Source organism: Hermetia illucens, chromosome 6, assembly GCF_905115235.1.
Source record: "Hermetia illucens chromosome 6, iHerIll2.2.curated.20191125, whole genome shotgun sequence".
Lineage (NCBI taxonomy): Eukaryota > Metazoa > Arthropoda > Insecta > Diptera > Stratiomyidae > Hermetia > Hermetia illucens.
The window spans coordinates 32,320,276-32,343,960 of NC_051854.1; the positions used below are offsets into that span (position 1 = coordinate 32,320,276).

A 23,685-nucleotide genomic window follows, 5' to 3' on the forward strand; every position below is an offset into this window, starting at 1 on the left:
TTTTTTTCTCCGTGATTTTGCATCAAATTTGGCCTGTTTGGATAGAAATGGTCAGATACGATTTAATAAATGAATATTGCAATTCATTAAATGGTAATTTATGCAATTTTGCGAGTTAACTTATGTATACGTTTGGTTTCCTAAAATTGCATATTAGTAAATTTCCGTATTAAATGGGTGCATGTCGTGCCTTATGTAATCAGTGCTATAGTTACATACATATATGGTATGTACGTTTATTAGCTCTGCTCAGCTATAAATGTTAGATTTTTTTAACCATCTAAATAACGGAAAATTTCGCACATTTCTTGAAAACGTATGTACTGCAGGTGAGGAATGTCCTAGAGATGCTGTGATGCTTCTTTGAGTAGAAGCTTTTTCTAGGAACCTGCAAAATAATTCACTTGAACTTGAGACTCGCTTCTTTCCTTCAGTTTTCCTGGTTGAGCCCCGTCTAATATTTTTGCTTAAAGCTGTCAATCCTAATATTTCAAAGTGCATTCTTATATTACAGAAAACAATAAACAGTACTACGTGAACCTCTCACGTTACGACACTGGAAGCTTATCTGCCTGAAATTGATAGCATTATCTTTAACGAGATTCTTTTTGCTCATCCATGTGTAGAATTTCTCCTCCTATGGACGAAATCATTTGAAGCTCATGTTTGAAAAACGCAGATACATGGCTATTGTCAGGTATGAAAAATGTACATAGCTTTCTACACACAAAAGACGATGACAAAAGCAGATGCTCCACAAGCAAATGTCGCTTATGCTGGAATTATGAGAACAGAAGCAGGAAGCTCTGGTAATTGAATTTCTGTCACGTTTCACTGATCAAGAAAAGGTTATCAGGTGTTTTCTGAATCTGATGATAATGATTCCCAATCTAAGCAAAGTACATACATTCATATATCTGGACTGGGAAAATGTACACCACTTGAGTGACTATAGTACTCACATAAATATTGCTTGGGGTGTAAAAATTGGTAATAGCGTGTCTCTTCAGGAGGCAAGTCATCAATACCAAATACAATTATTAATTAGGGTAATGCCAAAGATTAATACTTTGGACAGTTCTAGCTGACATCATGTCCTGTTTATATAACAAAGATAACATTGGTGCTCAGTTGAGCTAACCATATTTCCAGGTTTCAGCCTCACTGCAGTTATAAACTGCTACAAATTGGAAATGCAGGTACCTCAACATCAACATTAAATTGTGGTTGTCCCGCGCGGAAGGTGAAGGGGAGCCGTGATGGATACTCCACACAGGAACGTATGATAAAACCAGACATTTTGGAAGCTCGATTGATGATGTCAATGAGATGGGAACTCATTAAATATTATTCCCAGACCTTGAAAAGAGGTTAGTGGTGAAAGAGGTTGCCCACCAAGAGAGTTGGGAAAGGATGTTGGGGAGGATTTAAGTGAATAGCTCATCCAGTGGCATTTGGTGACATTCAGTGCCAGCTTGTTAACCGAGTACAAACGGACCAAAATATCAAGGTCTGCAAGGGAGCACAGTTCGCCCGAGGCGAAACAGAGGCAAATAATTTAAGGTTGTCAGCATACAGCAAACACAGGCAGGGCAGGTCATTGATAAAAAACAGGAATAGTTGAAGGCCAAGTATGGAACCTTGGGAAAGACTAGAGGAAGGAGAGAAGAAATGGGATAAGTGCCCATGAAAAAAAACCCTGCAGGAACGGTATGAAAGGTAGGAGGAAAGCTAAGAGATGATTGAGGGGGAAAGTTGAGTAGAGAAGAACAATGTGGTCAACGGTATTAAAGGCTTTGCCGAAATCAGTATTAATAGCGTGTACCTCCTGTCATGAATTTGGGTATTTAACAACGAAGTTAGTAAACACTAAAAGGTTTGAAGTAATAGATCGATATTTCATTAATCTATGCTGTTCTTTCACAATGAGAAGACCGAAGTGCGCGGTGAGCCAGTCGTAGACGTATCTCTCGAGGATTTTGAAGCATGGTGAGGGAAGAGAAATGGGACTGTAGTTCACAGCTAGTGAGAGATTTCAGCTCTTGAGGATAGGGATGATAAGGGCATTTTCCCAAATATGAGAAAAGTAGCATTCTTCTAAACTGTTGTTGAAGATAACACACAGAGGGAGGGAAATGTGTTGTTGACAGTTATCAAGGAAGAGATTAGGAAGCTCATCAGGACCAGGTACTACATTGGTATCAAGATTACCAATGAGGAATTAAACTAGGGAAGGCATGCGGAGGGGAATGGAGAGAGATTCAGAACAGTCTGCATCAAGAGTAGACACGGAAGAGAAGTAAAAACAGAGAAGGTCATGGAATTGTTGTGAGAAGTTGAAAGTGGAATCAGCAAAGTTGATGGAAGAAGGGAAAGGGTGAGGGTACGGGAATGGGAGTGTGGTACCAAAACGGTTTCAAGTTACCGCGGATTAGGTCGGTAAGTATTGCCTATTCGTTATTTTAATAATCGACTTTACTGTGGAGCGCATAGGATTGAAATGGGCAAGGTCGTCGTCATTCTTTGAAGTCGGAAATTTCTTCCGTAGGGCGTGCTTCAGTCGGTTGTTATTAAGGGTCTTTGTTGTGAACCAAGCTGGGTATAAACGAAGACAAGTTGGAAAAGAAGAGACATAACAAGAGAGTAAATCGTACAGGACATTCTGAAATGTGCCAAGAGTTTGAGGCTTCTTTAAATACAAGTGGGTGGTAGCCAGTGCCAATTTTGACATACGGGGATGGGTGGGGAAAATTTAGGGAGGTGTCCTTCGAAGAAGTTGCAAACGAAGAGATCGTGAATGCGTTCTAAGAAGTTTCTGCAAGTGTTGAAATTCAGAGCAGAACAAGTGTTCATAAAGGAAGACATTAGAAAGGAAGAGTGGAAGAGGTTATTGGAAGGAATAGGAAAGCTAGGATGATTTAGCCAGTTGAGAACGGGGAGGTTAAAATTTGCGCAGAGGAAGAAAGGGAAGGAAGGAAATTTGACAGTAAGGAGCTGTCGAACAATTCTTCGTACTGGTGGGAAGTCTAGCACAGGGGACGTTGATATAAGATACAATAAATAGGAGGGAGTTAGGCGGGAAGACACTTAGGGCAACACAATCATTTGGTGAACCGGAGAAGAAAAAGACAAGTTCGACGCGGAGTTGATGTTTAATTGCAATTGGGACTCCATTACCAGTGGGCTTACATGACACAGCACGGTCTCTGCCGCAACGAAAAATGATATACCCTTTGGGGAACTCTCTTCTTCTTTTTCTTGAGCTTTTGTCCTGTTCACAAGCGGAGTCGGCTCATCGAGATCGGTTTCGCCATTTGGCTCTATCAAATGTCTGATCTGGATGCAATCGCGAGGTTTTAAATCCGCCACCCCCCATCCAGCGTCAAGTCAGGTCTCTGAAATACAAATTACATGATGTTGCTGATCCAATGCTGATGAATTGAAATCTTGGTTATTAAACCCCTTACATTTTGATAAAACAGATGGACGGCGAACACAGAACCAGTTACCTTAATCGGCAAGGCAAGTGGGATGCCTGAAACTTACTCGCGACTTGCTAAGCTTGTGCGGTTTAATGAACACACCTTCAGGCCAGACAGAAGGATTACCGATTGTGTGACTCAGGCGTTACCGCTCGGTCGGGGTTGCTGTTTTTTGTCAGTTTGACACAAGACAACGGTGAAAGTGAGTTAACCTTGCTTTTTCTGTGCTTCAGTATCTCGATTGCGGATGTCATCATTTCGGACGTGATCAAAGCGCATTATGCCATTGATCCAATGCAGCATCTCCATCTCCACTTGTGCGAGGCGCCGTTCGTTCAGCGGAAATTCAGAACAATGTGACAGGGCGAAGGGAATTGCGATAAATTTTGAACATGAGACTTTCGTTGATTCGTCAGTCACAAAGTAGACCAAATGCAGAATACCACTTCCTAGAAGTTGCAATGATGAGTGAAGTTATTTTGTAACGCAATTCTCCGTTGGCTGATAGAATTGATCTAAAATACTTAAATCGTTCAAGTTGCCATCATTCATCATTGTCGTCATCAGTGTCGATAGTGACTGTTTCCTTAGAGCCCGTTGTCAAAAACTCTGTTTTGTTCAGATTCAATCAGAGACTGTGCTGTATGAGGTAATCACTCCACCTTTAGACAAATTGCTTGAGATTAACTTTTTTGTGAGTCGTGAGAAAATATCATCCTCATAGGACAGTATGAAGAGCTTTGAACATTGGATGTCACATGTGCCAGAGTCCATGACAAGAAGGAAAAGGCTTGCGAGTGCTTCCATGAGCGACACTGACAGACACAAGAAGCCGTTTTAATATACCTGCCATATTTCGAATTTTACTCTTGGGGTCATGATAGAGCCATTTGACCCACCGCACGAGTTGCTCTGGGGCTAGGTATTATCGCAAAGTAGAAGCATAAGAAAAAGCAATGTGTTAACTTTGCAGCGAATATTGCGTCAATAGTGCCACAATTCTTGACACCTCCGGGTTTTTTTTTTTTTTTTGGGGTAGGGTAGGTGAATGCATTTACGCACACAGTGTTGGACTCCCGATTCGGTACGTCGTCGGACTACCAACTAAACACCTCCCCATCGTCAGAGAGCTAGCCTGGAACCGTTTGTCACATTACTTCGGGCCAGCTCCCGAACTCTCCCGCCTTGCGGAGTCTTCGAATCAGGGAATTCCTTTCACCAACGGGAGGGGGAGGATGTGGGGATGTCAGTTCAAGGAACCCCCTGCCATCCGGCTCCTCCACCGGCCGAGTTCTATCTTCTTAGCAACGAGAAGGGCCCGAACGTAATGGGCAACACGGTTCCAGCTGTCAGCAGTCCTCAGCATCTCTTCCACAATGTTGTCTGGAGAGAGATCCCTGTGTTTAAATAGAGCTGCTGACGACACCTCCGGGTTGGTTAACGGTTATTTGAACAGCATTGCATTCGGCAATCTTTCGACAGTTCAGTAACTTTTCCCAATTTCGCCCATTTTAGTGAGGTGAAATTACTTTGAATGATGGCAGTGGTTTTGGAAATGGTGGAAACGCAAATTCTTTAGTTGAAATCTGCTCGAAGAATTTCCACCATCTGTCCGTCGTGGTATGTAGAGTATCGTTCTTGTCATAAGCACAATAAAACGGTTCTATATTCTATATGAAGTGGTCTTGGGTTTTAACAAGTTTATATGCTTGTATATCTCTTTCGTTGTCCCAAGTTCCCACTTTATCATAAAGATTTCAGTTAACAGCGATCGCTTTCTTTGCTTATCGGCTCTTTTAGATTTGCCAATTGACCAGCATTTCATCGACGAGAAACTGATGGTAGAGGTGTTTTTTTTTCACAGACTTTGATTCGGACGTTTTCATTGGAGGTTGACCTCGAGCATTGTATTTGTGGATCGTATTGTTAGTTTGATTTTAAATTTCTTCGGCGTTCATAATGGTTAGCAGTTACGTAAATAAGATGATTCTTTATCTTTCCCCATCAAATCGCCATAGTTTCATAGGGAACGGTTTTGTTGCTAGTGATGGCGAAGAAATTAGATCATTTTATGACACGATCGATTATCGTCCCCTATATGAAGATGTATTGACAAGTATAAGTTCGTGAGTGTCGGCGCAATCGACAATACGTTCGAAACCCTCGTTGCATGTTCCAAAGTTTTGACCCAAGAAGACTATACACATTCAACTCCCAGGACATTTTTTCGAATTTTATCGAGACGGGCAAGTCTTGCACAGGTTTGACCGCGACGGGAATTGTGCGAGCAAAATAAGGGTTGGTGTTAGTGCTATGTATGTGACGCAATGCATTGGTGTGCGCCTACGTGGTTGGGAGCACATGGCTGCGAGTTGCTGCGAGCACGTTGCATCACCCGTCAGAACAGTAGACATTAAACAGCTGTTTATGGCTTCCTACATCCTAGCGGGAACCAAATGCACATTTCGGATTAATGGCAATGGATCTTAATGGAAGCATTGAGCGAATGATGCTTCAAAATTCCTCTATGGGAAGCACCAATACCACTTACCTACGTCGTCTCTATCCGAAAGGTGCTCAGTGAGACTCCGTGTTCCTTTACGATTGAAGTTGGTCCTCCTGTGTATAGTCTTTTTGACGCTGATGTACAGTATTGCATATCATATGTTTTAACATAGAATTCTTCCTTGAACTCACCATGCCGAACGCCTCATTCATATTACTATTATATATAACTTGCACCCCTATTCATTTTAATGTCTAAACAAGATTTTCTTTTGAATATTTTGCAGTTTTCGTTCTGAGGAAGGGCCATTCTCAACCCGATAGATACTTGGTTGATCGTTCTACATCTCCACGAATCGACGTCTCTTTTGCACTTGTTTGACCTGTGGTTCGATTTAATCAGTCAAAATTTTCGGCATAAAAATGGATACGAATTCAGTGAGTCCGTTACCACCGCCTGAAGCCCCACTCGCCATGATGGAGGTCGAGAAGACACCACCAGGAAGTCCATCTGCCAACGATATGCCTCCACCACCGGATGAAAAGTAAGTTTTGTTTGAACTTTTTTTTTTGAGTTTTCATTTCCCTTTTCATTTCATTTCATTTCGCCTTGAAGTGTGTACACACTCCATGTGTGTGTATTCAGGAAATTGGGGCGTTCTAATGGAATATTTACGGAGGACGCTGGATAAATTTATCATGTTTATGACTTCATCTCAGGGGGAATCGTCCAAAAGATTTAAATTTATGGTAGTTAATATTTCTTTAGAGAAGAGAGAAAGTACCCAGAATCATAAGGAATTCTTTCTTAGACGAGGCAAAAAGTTTTCTTAAGGATTTTCCATGGTGAACAGTTCTCTGCAACCAATCAACTTACCGGAGGTTCTATCAAATTTTACATATACGCTATATGTATGTAATTTATAGCTACATATTCAGATGTTCACTCACTTCAAGGTAAATACTTACCCATACATACTCTTATATGCGCCATAAAGTGCGGGTGCATATTTCATGCATCAAAGTTTGCATTTATTACGCACATAAACAGATCTGGATAAATCAAAAGTGGCTCCCCGATTAGCATTGCCATTTTCCGTTCAAATAGGATATGAGCAATTTTCTGTTTTAGATTAATAAAAATTCTACAGAAGGAAGGTCTGGTGTACATTCACGCATGGCATCAGTTGCGAATATTTGATTCTTATCTCAATCCGTAACATGGCTTGAAGCTCACACTCCTTCAGTCTTGGTTGCGCATTTTCGAGGCGGTCAATTTACGGGTAAACTTCCTCTGTCTATCTTATTTTTGACACCCTCGGTAATCTATAATTCTATATATTGTCTTATGAAGTATGTAGATCTCAGCAACCCAAAAGATGCAGAAGACTTAAATAAGAATGATAAAAACTGGTAATTTTTGCAATTGCAATTTTATTCGTCGCTGCATCTATTGAGTAAAAACTATTTATCTTTTGTAAACTGTGTGCATATTACCAATCTAAATATTTTCGATCTTTTCGGAAGTATCTTCGCTATGATGGTATAAAAAGATTCCTGCGGGCTAAAGCAAAAAAATATTATTTTCCAAAATTATAATATTATGCATACGTTTATGTAAGTCTTGCAATATTACTATTGGAAATAAGGGCTGTGCAAACTTCCACTTCGTTGTGGGAAACGGTTTTGCTTTTGGAATCTGCATCAATAGCATTTTCTAGATTTGGATACGTTTGCCGGGTTACTTTGTATTGCTACCTGGAATCTAGCTATCTGATGCTCTTTATGCTCTTTAGCATGGAGAACAATATTTTTATGTTTTGTGGCTGTCACTCCCTATTTATTCCAAAACTGCTGAAGTTATTGTTATGAAAGTTGGTGAGAATGTGTGAGTCCCTTTACATGGATAATTGAGTTTAAGGCGGGCGGTTTGACGGTGTGATGTTTCACGATTTCGAAGTCGCGTCCCGTGTTGGAATCCCGGCGATAGATGTGGTTGTCTGAAGGAGTTAATACAGTAAGCTTACTAAAGGGATGTGTGCTAGAACTACGACTCCACCTTTAAAAAAGAGGGGGGGGGGGCGGCTTAATTTTCACTTTTCAGAACTAGCCCAACTTTTTATATCAACTGGAAGGTAAGGGAAGCAGAGCCCAAAATGTGGGCATCATAAAGTGTAACTGGCATTGCACTCAGCATCGATCCAGCCGAAAAATGCTCAAATAAAGTTAATAAGGCTATATTACTATGTTTATAAAAAAGGCCCCCTTTAAATTCATTTAGAAGTTTGGCTCATTCGAAATGGATGATACAGAGGATAATTGTGGAAAGAAATTCTACAATTACTAATAAGTATATAAGATATTAAGTTTTCCAATTTCGTTTAAATTGCTCGCTTTTTTTGTTGATTTCTATATCAGTCTTAATAGGAAAACGTACATTGAAAATTCCTCACATAACAAAAACGCAAAAATATTTCATGTTTGATGCGACCAGCTTCTGGTTTTGCGACTTGTTTTCAAGTATCATATTTATTTACAAATAATATCCAACACAAAAGAGATTTAACATAACAGAATTCTACAAAACAAATTTAACCCCCTTATAGTCAGTTCATCGAACGTCTTAACAACCAGTCAAACTGGATTATTCCAGCACCACTCCTCCCAGCTCTGGCAAGATTTCACCAATCAAATTCTTCTCTCAAAATGGTCACAAATTCCATTAAGTGGAGCAAAAATAAAAAGTCGACCGGGCTTCATATTATTGCAAACATTATCCTGAAGAAATGCAACCATTAGTCCTTTCCTGTCCTCTTTGATGAATCATTGTTTCCTGAACGTCCACATCCCCGCTTCTAAGAAAATTGACAATCTGCTCCTTCCTGATAGCTACAGGCATATCTCCATAGTGATAATAGCTATTCTCTTCCAGACTTTCAGCTCGCCAACCGAACTGATGCTTCGGTTGGATGCACCCTTTTCACTTTTAGAACCGATGTCTTGCTCGGAATTAATTTCACGACAACAATCATAGCCGGTCTCCTTGATGTAAGGAGAACTTTCGACTTCGTGTGGTAATACGGACTCATCTTCAAGCTGAGAAACTTCCTTCACTTCCAGTCGCACTTCTGAAAATTAATCCTTACCTTTCTAGACCGGGGGCATTCCTAGGTTAAGATTCAGTAACAGCTATCCATACAGTCCTCCTGGAATTCCACAAGGCTTCGTCTTTTCCACAGCTCTCCTCTTGCTATCCACAGCGGACATCCCTAAACCTGCTCACCCCCGGAACCCAATCAAAATCCATCAATATGCCGATGACTTCACTGTTTACACTGCCACGAAGGATATTGTACGCACAAAAGATATATGGTTGCCATTCTCTCTTTGGTGGGGGCGCGTCGACCTCACCCACGCGCCATCGTTCGCGGTTACCTGAAAAGCCTTTCAACTCCTCCCACAACTTCCTGAGATGTTCGCACTCTTGTTTCACTATTATGCGCCAAGTACCGTCGAGACGACCTGCCCGCCGACCATTTTGGAGTTAGTTCAGTGAGTGGATTCCACTGCATGGAGTAGCCCGTAATGCAATTGTCACCTCTCTTTAATGTGTTATCTATCCACTGTCACTTCCGATTTCCGATCATAATGCGTACGAGTGCCAGGCCTGTGCGCCGGCCAATTATTCGTTTGAGATAGTGTTAGGGCAGCGTACTCCGACGATATGACGAAGACAGCTGTAACAGCGGAGTTCATTTTCTATTTACTACCGCCATGTAGGAACACAAAAAGAACACTAGCACAGAACAGATTAAACTTGATCTTGGTGTTGATATAACCGAATTTTCAGACTTTAGACGGGGCAGCCGTCCGGGCGCCTAATGGAAATCCTGCGATACATTAACGAATCCGGAATATTAGATGGTGGCGTCGAGTACAATGGGCCACCACGGTCTGAGTGCTCAGAAGTCATAGCTTCTCTACTACGACAAACACACACCCCACGTCATCTCGAGAGGTTACGTCTGACAGAAAGGCAGATCCATCGCCATTGTATCTCCGACCAGATCCTTTATGATTCCATCCATGGCTCGACACGCAGTGAAATTCTTGGCAAGGTGGCTATAACACCCGCCGAATGTATGGGGATTGAAATCGATGAGGAAAACTTCCTCCGCAAAAACCAATTCCCTTAATTCCCCATCCCTCAGAACAATGATAACCGTTTGTTCGACAGCGAAGATAGAGTATTCCTCTACACAGGTCGTCACGCCGATGTCCAGTATGTCGCTCCTCCCAAACAAAACGGTCACACCACTTACCTTTCCATCTGAAACCTTGTCCCTTTCCTCTCCCTCTACCTTCCCCCCTTCCACAAATTAATAAAACAGGGATTGGAGGGTTTTTTAAAACTTTCTACGAGTACCACACATAGCCGACATTTTAGCTCTAAGTGAATGTTTTTTACTTTTTCCTTTGTTCAACCTGTTAAATCGAATTTAACCCAAGGTGTGACAGAAAGTGCTGGTCTGTCAGGTTTTTAGCAAATTTTTATCTTTATTTGAGAAGAAATTGTTTTGAGGCCTAGATTTCATATAGAGACATCGTTGCGATTTTCTTTCTTGGTTTTTTGATTGGTTGGTTCTGAGAACTTCGTCTGTATACTTTACGGTTTCTATATTTTGCTCGTTCTCTCAAACTTTCGGTTGACATATCAAATCTCCCATAGTATCAAAGAACAAATTACAAACCCCCCTCCGTTCTTCAATTAAATACAAATTCATACCAGACCCTTATTGGTAGGACCACGCATATTAATTTTAATAGGTTCAGCAGATTTCGACTAGATTGCGCGTGTCTTACTGGTGATCCAGAGCAAGATAGTAGTTTTGAGGATTTGAAGGACGTTCGAATAAAAGGTTTTTGAGCGTTTGGACTTGGCAAAGTTTTTTTGTGATAAGCTAGTCTGGTTGGGTAGAGAGGATGGTGGAAAAGACCAGTCCGATCGATCATGTAAGTGGAGGGTCGACTTTTCAAAAGGTGGAGGTCTCCTTTGAGGGAGATATTTTTAAAGTAAATGTACTTATGGCTTGGGAAAGTTTCTAGCAGCTCTCTATGGAGGATTGGTTTAAAACGCTATATTGAAGATGAATAGTGTAAAGGGCGCAGACACTTTTGCGGACCGAAGTGGTCGATGGTATCGCCTGCAATTCACTGCTTTATCGGATGGATCGCTAGTTGGTTCCCCTGGGATCATATGACCTGACATGCAGTGGACATAAGATTTTTACACTGAAGGTAGAAAAGATTGGGCTAAAGTGCGAAATGTTTTTTTTGGAACATTTAAAAAGATATGTCTGGAGGTGAGCGCAGCAGCGTGCGGGACTTGTCGCGACTAGAAATCGATCCCTTCTCGTCCCTATCCTTTCGTCGCGTTACCGAATCTCGTACCACGTCAGCTAGTCCTCTGATTTGATTATCATCCCGATTACGTACTGTAGGAATTCTCCTCTTAACTTGGACCCTTGGGTAATCGAACGGTGCCAAGTTTTGTGACCTCGATCAAGGTGGTTCGAGTAGATTGTGCCCTTTGGCTTTATGTAGGTACTGCATTTTCTTCGCGAGAAGCTTGATTGGGATCTTACTTCCCCTAAAATAAAACTCCTTCTCTAAGGGTATATAAGGGCGTAGAAAGATGTCAGTGCAGGCGTATATTGAGATCTGCTAGTTTGATTTTATGGCTAATGAATCCGTTGAAACTACTACCGCATATATCGCTAGTGGCTGTTTTTCCAAGATTCATAAAACTTTCGAAGGTTGTAGTGGTATGTTTCCAACTGCTGGTTTATGTGTTATGTTGCCAGATCTCCTATAGCTCCTGTACCTGAGCCGCCGGTATTGCAAAGGCTTCGACTGATGCCTGAAACGGCCTGCTGTTCGCTTTAAGGAAACGAAAATGTCAGTACCTCGGTTATATGCCGAGGACAGGTTATTTGCGATGTGGAAATGCTTATCTTTTTAGTTTCATCATTACGACTCTATTCGTTTTTTCCGCGCAGTTGATGGCTGAATCTAGGTCCTTTCCCCGGAAAGTAGGGGTTCTTCTGACGTTGGCAAGCATTATGTCTAGGCTTGAAGAAGTCGGCATTGCATTTGTTGATATGCTTCTCCATTTAATATGTTATATTTGTATCGTTGTTCCGAGAAAACCAACAGCGCTGATTTAAACACAAGGGAGCTTCGGTCCCATTATAAATACATACTTGCTTGTTGTTTTATGTAATTGACACTCGCTTGGTATATTCCCTACAACATTGAATGCAGTCCCTTACTACTACAATAATGAGGTTATTGGATATTGACGGTTTACTCAGAAAAATTCGCCGGCTCTTGCCTTCCAAAGTCCCCATTTATGGTATTACGTTTTTATCATCCATAGAAAATACTAGGAATTTGTCCTAAATTTAGGCATGATTTCGCGCTCACGTAACACAGCGGTGACATTTGCCAGCTTTTGCTTTCCGCTACCCCCGTATTCCATAGGAAGTGGTCCTTTGGGCTCTTTCCAATGCGAACTCCAGCTACTTTTTACCAATTCTAACAAGCTTTTTCGGTTGTTATAACGCACCACCAGGTGGTGAACAGGCAAACAAAGCTGACATAGACAATAAGGGAGGCTGTATATGCATTATATGAATTGAGTCTGATTATGCTGCTACGATAGATTGGTGTGCTTTTGTTTTGCCCAGTATCTACCCAGCATTGCCTATACGGACCTGGATCTACCCTTACCAAAGTTAATATATTCCCTTCTTCTATTGCTTATCTTTACAGGAATTTGGATTGTAGAGGTTAATAATTCCTTAAATTTCAGTGGAAGGGATATCTTTCTTTTCCTCAATGATTTTGCTCTTTAAAAATCCCTTCGCTCTCTACCTAAACTCTTCTCTTGAAGTCGTGCACTTTGAATTCAATAGAAAGTGTGCATGCATCAGATTGACTTTATTTTACTCTTGCAAAAGAAAGTTCGCCTCCGCTTTCTTATCAATTTTATTGCTGTATTCATGGTTATTCTATAAAGTTCAATCTCTACGGCTACTAAACGCGAAGCATTGACTCGGTATCTCTATATATTTTAGAATAAGGACGATGTTCACTGGATAGGATTGCGTTATCCATAAAATATCTTTTTTTATTTGAATTTTATTGAGATATAATATCCTTATATAAAGAAGGCACTCGTATGTGCCAGTTCGATTGCCTGACGAATGAAATTGATAATCTAAAATCTCACGTGAATACGAAAATCGAAATAGGAAAACACAATTTTTTGCCTTTTATGTAATCGAAAAATAAAAGACGTTATCTGCACCCCTTTGGATGTAGCTTAAAACTCCCCAGGCTTGGTTGTCCTTTTATTTATGTTTTTAAATTCTGGCTTCGGTTGTTCCCTTCAGATAAATTAAATTTGAAGTTGCCACTATAAAGGAGGGATCGAGCTCTTGTGATGCCGGAAATTGGAAGAGAAAACAATTTATTCGAGTAAATATCAAGATAAAATATATGGTGGCAACGTCAGCACCGAAGACGAATCAACCAAAAACATCAAACCGCACTGGTCAAACACAAACACGAACAAGAATAAGGATAGGGGAATACAACTTTGAGACCGTTGACAATTTCTCCTATCTAGGGTCGAAAATCACAACCGATAACAGCTACGATGATGAAATCCGCGCACTGTTGTTGTCAGCCAACAGAGCCTATTTCAGCTTATAAAGACTGTTCCGCTTGAAACGTCTCACCATAGGGTCAAAGCTCTTACTGTACAAGACTGTGATCTTGCCAGTCCTCTACACAATGACGAAATCTATGAGCGATACCATGACCGTCCGGTTGTGGATAAAATCCGGCTCAATGGGTTACGGTGGACGGGTCACTTAATCAGTATGGATGAGGATGATCCAGCCCAGAAAGTCTATAAAGGCAATATCTATGGTAGAAAAAGAAGACGAGGTAGACCCTGCCTAAGATGGAGCGATGGCGTAGGTCAGGACGCCAGACAGCTTTTAGGGATATCAAATTGGTGGACCTCGGCGCAAAACCGGGATGTCTGAATTTGTTTATTAAGGCAGGCCTAGATGGGACAAAAAAAAAACCGGTTGTTGCGCCGTTGATGATGATGATCAATTTAATGGAAAGATGTGAGGAAACCTCGTACCCGGTGATTGCACTCTTTTGACTGGCCTAGTCCCTTGTATCATTGTCTCCTCATTTCCTCCAGATGAACATTTTTTTCTGGGAATATAGCCATGTGGGGTATCAAATTAAAAGTCTCAGACACTGTTTGTTGCGTCATTGATGATGACGTTGTAGAATACCAACATCACGCTGATATGTGTTTCAGTTTCTTGCCAAACAAACAATTCTTTTATGGTTCCTTCATCGTGAATTATGTGCGTGTATGGAAACAATCTTTGGGTCCAAAACCCTTCTCCGATCGTTTGCTACGTTAGTGGGGAAATTCACTATCATCTTTTTCTCAGTAACATGAAAATTAAGGACATCATTATATATACAACATACATCTGGGGTCTGCAGTTATGTACATGTACGATCCACGCCGTTCCTGGTCCGAGTATATGACACCATATTGGCCACTGTTAAGCGAAATTGTAATCCGTTTTAAGGTTCCTGCGACCAAACCAAAAAATATAATGAAGACATGTTCTGCATCTATCCCTACTCCTTTACAAGTAGTACGCCGTGGGGATTTATATATACCATGTCCCTTAGAAATTACCTTAGACTTAAGTTCGCCTCACCGTAATACCGTTTAGCCCACTCGTCTATATTGGCGAAAAGCGTGTATGTCCACTGTCCGTTTTTGTTTGTCAGACAGATATATCCTCTTCGTTCTTCCCCTTGCTGTATGTTGTTTAACTGACGCATTTCATCGGTGAGAGTACCTGGATTGGGGGCAAATTGGTCCTTGTAATAATTCCCGTTTTCACGTGATTGGACGCCAGCTCTTAAATTCAACGTGGAGCAATGTGAATCACTGCATCTGTGTAGGTGCACAGTTCCTTTCTACAAAATTTCGATAGGCAACCGATTTTAATAAGGTTTTGTTTTATACAAAACCCTAAAATGAAGCCTATTCTTAAACCATTGTAGAAAAACAAGTCTAAAGCACTAAGCTGAAGAACGTTACAACACTGACATAGAACTAGTGCGTAAAGAGAACGCCAAAAAACACAGTTTGTAGCTAAAGGAGATTCAATTATTAGATAGGGTAGTTCCGAGCGATTGGGTGAATTTGCTTTGAATGTTTTTTAAATGACTGGACAGCCAGATCACGGATCAATTCTGGAGTTGTATAGTGTTAAGCAGGGTTGGATAGAGTGAAAATGGTTGACATTTTGCAAGCATAATTGGCGATAACGATACATTGGCTATCTAATTCGAGCTTATTTTCGAAGGGTATACCCAGGTCTTGAATGGAGTTTGCATAGGATAAAGGGTGTCCGTCAAAGGAGTAGTTAAAAGGAGTGCGTGAGAATTTAAGCGAGTAGTACATCGAGCCGCATTTGCTGACGCTTTGTATAGGCTCATTAGCAGAACACCGTTGAACCAAAGTCTCTAACTTTATTTGATTGTAAAAAAGAACCGTCTATTGGGAACGAGAAAGAGGAAAGGAGTTAAGGTCGGCGATGCCAAATAATTGAAAGTGAGAAGAGGGTGAAGGTCATTGTAGAAGAATAAAAATAATACGAGTTCCCAAGATAGAGGTTTGTGGTACACCAGTGGGAGGGAAAAGGAACGGGTTATGCTACTATCAAAAGGAACTCGGCAGGATCGGATAGAAAGGTGGCGAGCATGGGAGGAGAACGTTGAGTAAACCGGGCTTGGGTAGAAGTAATGTGTCATTGACCGAGTTAAAGATCTTAGAAATGTCAGTGTAGACAACAAAGATATATCAGAAAGTCATTTTGCTGTTGAGACAGCTGGATTTTAGGCATAGCAGCAATTTAGCGCTGTCAATGCGTCCGACGGCATCCAGTTTGGTGCCACCGTCGGCAGAAATGATGCCTTCTTTCTGAATATAGGAATTGATCAACGCCTTCGTTGCTCAGCCCATTAATACAGATAGGAAGAGTACGATGATCTTCCCGACTCATAACTTTGGTTTTGTTGGTGTTTATTTTCATTTCGACTCTAATTGCCTCTTTTTCCAAATCCGGGGTCATTTGACCAAGCATAGACCTTGGTGAGATTGCAAGATTGATGTCCTGCATGTTCACTGGACAAGGCTGAATGTAGAACTGTACCGATGATAAGAAGAAATAATATCGGTAACAAGATGCTACCCTGGCGGACTCGGCTTTGGACTTCGAATTCCCCTGAAATTTTACCTTGCGCCATTATATGTTGCTCTAATAATAGCTACAGCGCTCGAAATTTGCTTAGTCCCACATAGTTTCTTATCAGTGTGACACAGTAAATATACGATTTTTTAATTTAACAAAAATTAAAAAATTCTTGCTCCAAAAAAAAAAAGAAATAATAGCAATTTTTGAAAATATGAATTGAAGTTTGCTTAGCCGCACTACAATTAATTGTCAAAATATCGGAATGTGCTCGATAGTTTTGAGAATTTGAAGGTGGGAACTGTAGACCTCCAGACATACAGTGAGTGATATCCTCCTACGTTGAGATTTAGGGGGGGTCCCCATACATGTAAAAGGGGGGTGTACATTTTTTTTTTACCAAATATAGTCATGTGGGGTATCAAATGAAAGGTCTCGATTAGTACTTTTCGAAACCGATCTTAGTTTTGAGATTTGTTAAAAAGGCGGGTAGTGGGAGCGGTGCAAAGTGATGATTTCTTTAACGGAGCCATTCTCAGAAACTACCAAACCGAAAATCTGGAAAAAATCATGAAGCTGCTTCTATACGGTGCCCAGGCCTCAAAATGCTCTCCATATCGATACCTGTTCAAATTAAGTTAATAATAGTATAATATATTACCATATTTTTGGAAAAATTGAGTAAAACCCCCCTCATCTCAGAGTTATCAAAGTTAGTAGTAGTATAAAATATAATATGAAGTATATTATCTTCAAGTTTGATCAAAATCATGCCATTAGTAACAAAGTTACAGTAGCTCAAAGTTGTCTTTACCGTGTAACTTTACAACCCGAAGTACGTACTAAATCTGATATGCTAAATGCATATTCTTAACGGGCTACGTACAAATGGGATAGTTCTACACTCAAATATACTCACAGGAGAAGCAAAAAAAACCTTTCATATCTGAAGCGCCCAGCTTCCGGTTTCCCGATTTGTTGCACTCGATTGCACTCGATCCTTTCTAGTTGAAAGTTGTAATTTCGACAAAATTTGTGAGGCGTTTAATCTATTTTTAGGGTCTTTTTCCTGGAATATGTAGATTTGTCGGGGACGTATTTTCATGTTTCCTGCAAATTTGAAGTGGAAATGCCATATTTGTCTTATAATTTTGAAATAATTTTATATCACTTCCTCCGATTTCGATATATCGATGGGCGGTATATTTCACAATTTGAAAGTCCAGTTTCTTTTAAAATCAAAACTTGGCTTCCTTCCACTTCTTCTAGGAGGTTTCCCCTTGCCATTTTAATATTCCGTTTTTTTAATTGAAATTATTAGCTTGAAACAAGTCTGAGAAATTAGTTTTTCCGATATGTTTACAAACCACTGGGAGTTGAAGATAACTCACCGACACAACGCTTAAAATGGCACTGCGGCTAAGGAAATTTCGCACTAAAAAAGTGACATGGAATGCACATTTTGAAATTGGAATATCGTTTTATTCTAAATTTTGTTGTTGTCAAATGTAGGTTTCAGAACATATTGTTACATAAATAGAATTTTGAGTGCCTGTGTTTTACCGTTCCTTTTTTGGAAATTACTCTGTGCAGTTAAGCAAATTTCGCGCTATATATTATTTTCTCTGGAATGTCGCTCGTGGGTGGAGCTCGCCAGTTTACTCGCTGTTCACGCTATCGAAAGCGCTTTTGAAATCAACAAAAAGTAGTTGAAACGAAGATTTGAATTCCGCGCACTGTTCCAAAATGATCCGTAGGGTGTTGATGTAGTCAATGCAGGAAGATCCCGAGCGGAAACCACACTACTCTCTGTCGACCAAGTTTCGAGACGTTCGTTGACACTTGGTTATATTGGCTATTATCACTGCGAGAGTAAGGTAAGCAGATATACCTTCATTTGCCGTACTCCAGAGAGTAGTGCCGTTCTTTGGAATTGTAACGATCATTCCCTTCTTTGACTCCCTGGGAAAGGTCTTGGATTCCAAAGGATTTCCGCATGAGTTGAAATAGTAGATCAGAAACTGAAGGTCTAGCGATGGGCAACTATGTGGAGACATCGTGAAGCCCAGTGGTTTAACTTCGTTTGAGTGCAATGATGGCCGAGATATTTCTCTTCTGTATGGAGATGCAGTCCATATTCACATGTTACCGTGACTTTTCATCCACAAGAGGGGGAATTTCACCGGTGGTGGTGAAGTATTCCATTAACCACTTCAATTGTTCATCATTTTGGATGAGGAGTCGACCGCTAACGTCCATCACAGGACCATGGAAAGGTTTGCGATCACATGCAAGTCCCTTCATGCTTTTCCACGATTCGACAGTCAGTCAAATCTTATGCCACCTCTTTAAGACGTGGCCCACGAACCAACCGATCTTATGGCAATTTCTGTGCTCAAACAATATGACAGGCACAACGAGGCGTCAGGGTCCCCAAGGTCGTTTTTCTCCATCACATGTGTGAGCAAGGTGTTGTAGGAGACCACCATGGCATTCAGATCAATTATCACGGTCACAATATTACTTTTAGAAAGCCTCTCCTGCGTGTAATTGCTCATAATAATAATAATAAGGGAAGTTGCAGTGCGTCCAAGAAGAATTGTTGTACCATAATTAAACTATTAAACCAATCAAGCCTATAACGGACAGAAATTTTCCCTACTTTCGAGTATTCCAACCTGGAATCTGGTATTAAGTATTCTCCCAAACGCCTCAAGCTACTTTGCACAAGTTCGGGACACTGTCCACAACATGCATGGAGCTTTCGTCACTCGTCTCACAGAATCTGCCGAGTGTGTCGGTTGAAGAAAGGGAAGCTGGTGATGTGGACGGAAATGGTCTAATTCCGGTATATGGAAACAGACCCATGCAGCTTGGACACCGTGACTTTGGGAGGGCTCCCAGCCGACGACAATGGAAGGCACTGCGAAGGAAGGCAACGTTTCTTGGGAATGAGGACATGGGCGTTGCTACACCACCAAGTGTGGCGATGTGCAGAGAAATCGGACGCAAGAAAGCGGAACTTTCGGCTGGTAAAGTTGCAAGACTGTCCCTATATACTTCTGGTTCAAGAGCCATGGATTCGTTTTAACAAAATCTGTGGTATTGGATCAGTCAGGGGACTAGGATCTTCTTCAATGAAAGATCCTCGAAACCGAGGGCCTGCGTTCTGATGTCGAAATTGTTAGAGGCAACCACGCTGAGACAATTCTGCTGTTGCGGTCAACTTACAATTTCAGGTTAATGGTAAGAGGAGAAACGACATAGTTGCGTCTGCTTACTTATCCTATGATTCTGTGTCTTCCGCCGACGCAAGAACTAAGGGATCTGGTAATGTATGCAGAATCAAGTGGTCTTGAACTCTTAAAAGGTTGTGATGCGAACGCTCAGCATATTTGTTGGGGCAGTAGCAAATGCAATCCTAGAGGAGAGAAGCTGTTTGATTTTATCACTTCGGCTGGTGGGATGACCGCGAATGGTGGCGTAGGGTGCGCCCCTACGTTCTTGGGGCCAAGAAGAAGAGAAGTAACTGACCTAACAATCTGCACTTCAAAGTTGATTACAGACTGGCGAATACTAGATGAAGTCTCACTTTCAGATAACCATTACTTAGAATTTAGTCTAAATATTGCAGGCGAACAGTCTGTAATACAAAGACAGAATCCTAGGAAAACAGATTGAACAAAGTTCAATGAACTTTTTGGCTGCAAAGGAGAGGTTCCTAGGAGACTAAGGACTGCTTTGTCGATAGAAAATCAATTGCAAAGTCAGAATTGCACACTTTTAGAGTGCTTTGAAGAGGTTTGTTCTATTTCCCAATGCCAACGCGGTAAAACGGTTCCGTAGTGAACCAGATGAATTCTAAACCGTGCTTGCAATCAGGAAGAAGACTGGTTAAACTTCCGGAACTCTCAGCGTGAATATAAGAGGCCCATAAAACATTCGAAACGAAATTCTTTTAGAGCATACTGTGAGGAACTGGGAGATGAAAGAGAGACTTCCAGGCCGTGCGGAGTCCTTAATAATGATGAGTTGGCCAGGTTAGACTTTCTTAGAAAACCGGGTGGTCCTTCCACGAACTCCAGAGTTGAATCTATATAGACTCTTTTGCGAGTATACCACCTGGGAGAACAGGTCTCAGAAGTGGGAGGAAGAGAATTGGCGGTCTCGGCAAACCTTTCAATACGAAGGTGTTGCAAGGGGAATTGGGACACTGGGGGAGTGGTTGTTACCAATGAAAAGGCGAGAGCTATCATTTGAACACTTCAAACCCCTGACATGAATGGCATCTACCTCGCGATGCTAAACGAGGGTATAGAGCGCTTAGACTTCTAAGAAATATTTTTCTTGCTCTTTGCTACGTGCCTTCCTCTTGGCAGAAGGTTAAGGTGGTCTTCATATCTAATCCTAAGATAACTATTCAAATCCAAAGAACTTCAGGCAAATCAGCTTAACATCATTTTCGTTGCAATGTCTGGAGAGACTCGTTGAGCGTCACATTCGCGACAAGGCGCTAAAGTCCCACCCACTAAATGAACACCAACATGCTTACCAACGTGGAAAGTCCTGTGGGTCCGCTCTTCACTCTTTGGTTTCAAAGATAGAGGGCGCAACTCTGAAAAGCGAGTACCCGATGGGGCTGTTCGTGGACACTGAAGAGGCGTTTGACTGTGCGTCCTTCGAAAAGCTCTGTGATGCCCCCAAAGTGCATGGTGTTGATGAAACTTTAATTAAGTGAATCTACGCTATGTTAAGGCAGAGCTTGTTGTGTGGTGAAGTGGGTATTTATCACTACCTAACAACGGAAGCGACGAAAGGCTGCCCTCAAGGAGGTGTGCTATCGCAACTTTTGTGGAGTATGTTGATTGACTCACTACTATGCGAACTGCAAAATTTGCTAATACACGCTCAAGCACATGCAGATGACGTGGCTGTGTTAGCTTTTGGGGAAGATTTCGGAACGGTGTATAGAAATACACAACTCGCCCTTGACTTGATAGACAATTGGTACCTTAGGCATGGAGTTTCTGTAAATCCCAATAAAACCACGCTGGTATTATTTACAAAAAGGGGGAAACTGCATGGTCTTTGCCTTCCAGAGATGAGGGGTAGAACCTTTCATCTCTCCGAAGAAGTGAAATATCGAAACGATATTTCGAATCGTTTTTCGAAACGAGCTCTCATAGCTTATGGGCTGTGTAGGCGGACTTGTACCTTGACATAGGGACTTAGGCCGCAGGTAGTAATGTGGATATATGTTGCTATCATTAGGTCGATGTTCGCTTATGCATCCGTAGTGTAGTGGGTTAAGGTGAAACAAAAGAGTTTTCGCTGTAAACTAGCCACAGTTGCCAAGAACTGTGTATCTGGGTAATACTGGTGCCACGAGTACGACATCTGGCGAAATTCTGAATGCATTACTGAATTTGCAACCCTTGGATTTGTTTATTCAGAGTACTGCAATGAGACCAGGTAAATAGCAAGAGCAACCGTCAAAATAAACCTAGATAGGGGGCACAGAGGATTGGAAGAGTTATTGGGAGAATTGAATAAAGTGTTCTTAATGCCTTTTGATTTTCGCATCACCATACATCTGTTTGGTGGAAGATATGAAGTTATCTTGAAATGAAGAGAAAACTGGGACGGACCAGAAGAATGCGTGTCAGGACCGACGTCTTCTACACCGATGGCTCAAAAACTCGAATAAAAACGAGAAGTGGGCTTTTCCCTTGGCACAATATACAACAGTCTTTTAGGCTGAAGTGTATGCGATCCTAAGGGAGGCAATCTGGATGAAGTGTATGCGATCCTAAGGGAGGCAATCTGGATGATTCACGAACGGTTGGAGGGCAGGCGCATCGCAATCTGTAGTGATAGCCAAGCTGCATTGCCGGCGTTGAGTAGTCCTTTGATCACTTCAAAAATCGTTCAGGAGTATAGGAATCGGTTGAACTCTGTTTCTAGATTGAATACGGTAAAACTACTCTGGGTACCCGGTCATTGTGGTGTAGAGGGAAGTGAAACCTCGGTTGCTTTAGCAAAAGAGGGTTCAATTTCCCCGATGCCCAGACCGGAACCAGCAATTGGTGCGTCAGTAGCATTGGTTAGTGCTGCTATCAAAAATTGAGAACAAGCTTCCCATAATGACAGGTGGCAGAGCCTTAATGCTGCTGGACACACCAAAATTTTCCTGTCATAATCAAACAAACATACTACAAGGTTTATCCTGTCGAAAAGCAGGAAAACTTGCACAAGCATTGTGCGCATTCTGACAGGCTATAATTCACTAGTTGGGCATATGTTCAGAATTGGAATTCTCCAAGATGATACGTGTCTATCCTATAATGAGGATGCGGAATCCATCGAACATTTTCCGTGTGAGTGCCCTTCCTATGGGCGCGGATATTGCGTTACACGGGGGAATCGAGTATGTACAATGAACCACTAGGGTCTGAGTGCTTAGAGGCTTTGCCTCTTCCTCACCTCAAACACACACACACACATAACCCAACATGACCTGGAAATATTCAGCCTATTATAGCATTACCTTACCAAATGAGAGTTCATCAAGAGGAAGAACGTATTTTTCGGAGCCCTACACTGTGTTTGAAGAATATGTTACCAATGGTGAACCGATGGAAATTGCAGAAACCATCAACCTCCCCACCATTATCGTTCCGGTTGTCAACGTCGTGTTTCCCCATCTTACGTTCGAGCAAGGTGTTGTTGCCATTGTCAAGGAGTATGCGTCCATTCCAGAAATCATTCAAAAGCCGTTTTTAGTAGCCAAAAATCGTTGGCGTGAGGTTAGCCCCTATTCGTTGATGCAGGTTGCTAGCCCACGCGTTTTACGGCGAGCAGGGAAGACCTAGAGTCTATTCTTAAGCCCCAATATATAGTGTAGATGCGATGCCGGTTAAATTGAGACGAAGAATAATCTTCGCTAATCCGTTATGCTGTGAGGCGCGCTAATGCATGGAGAAAGTCATATTATAATAATCGTTGGCGCAACAATCCATATTGGATCAGGGCCTTGAAGTGTGTTAGAGCACTTCATTCATAGTCATATTACTGAGATGAATTGTGATTGTTAGATGAGGCTTTGGTCGGAGGGGCTGTTAGATTGTCAGCAACATTTTGGGGTTGTTCTGGAACAATGTAGCACAGGTGAAGATGAGAAATTCGGGGCCCGGGGTGATTTAAGTATAGCGACATTATTAACAACATTCACTTCCAGGTAATGTGAGCAGTTCCTCACAACCTATTCTGCAACACTTCGAAATTCTTGTAACTGGTTCATCTAATACCTAAAATGCAGCTGTCGGAAT

General features: G+C 41.5%; 1 protein-coding gene across 2 annotated transcripts in view; it reads left to right on the forward strand.

Moving 5' to 3' along the window:
• LOC119658909 (probable ascorbate-specific transmembrane electron transporter 2) overlaps nucleotides 1-23,685 on the forward strand; it is a 210,224-nt gene that overhangs the window by 43,514 nt on the left and 143,025 nt on the right. For both annotated transcript variants that reach the window (XM_038066715.1, XM_038066716.1), the window contains exon 2: nucleotides 6,275-6,532. In XM_038066715.1, the coding sequence (XP_037922643.1) occupies nucleotides 6,411-6,532 (122 nt within the window). In that variant the 5' untranslated portion in view covers nucleotides 6,275-6,410. The remainder of the gene's footprint in view (nucleotides 1-6,274; nucleotides 6,533-23,685) is intronic.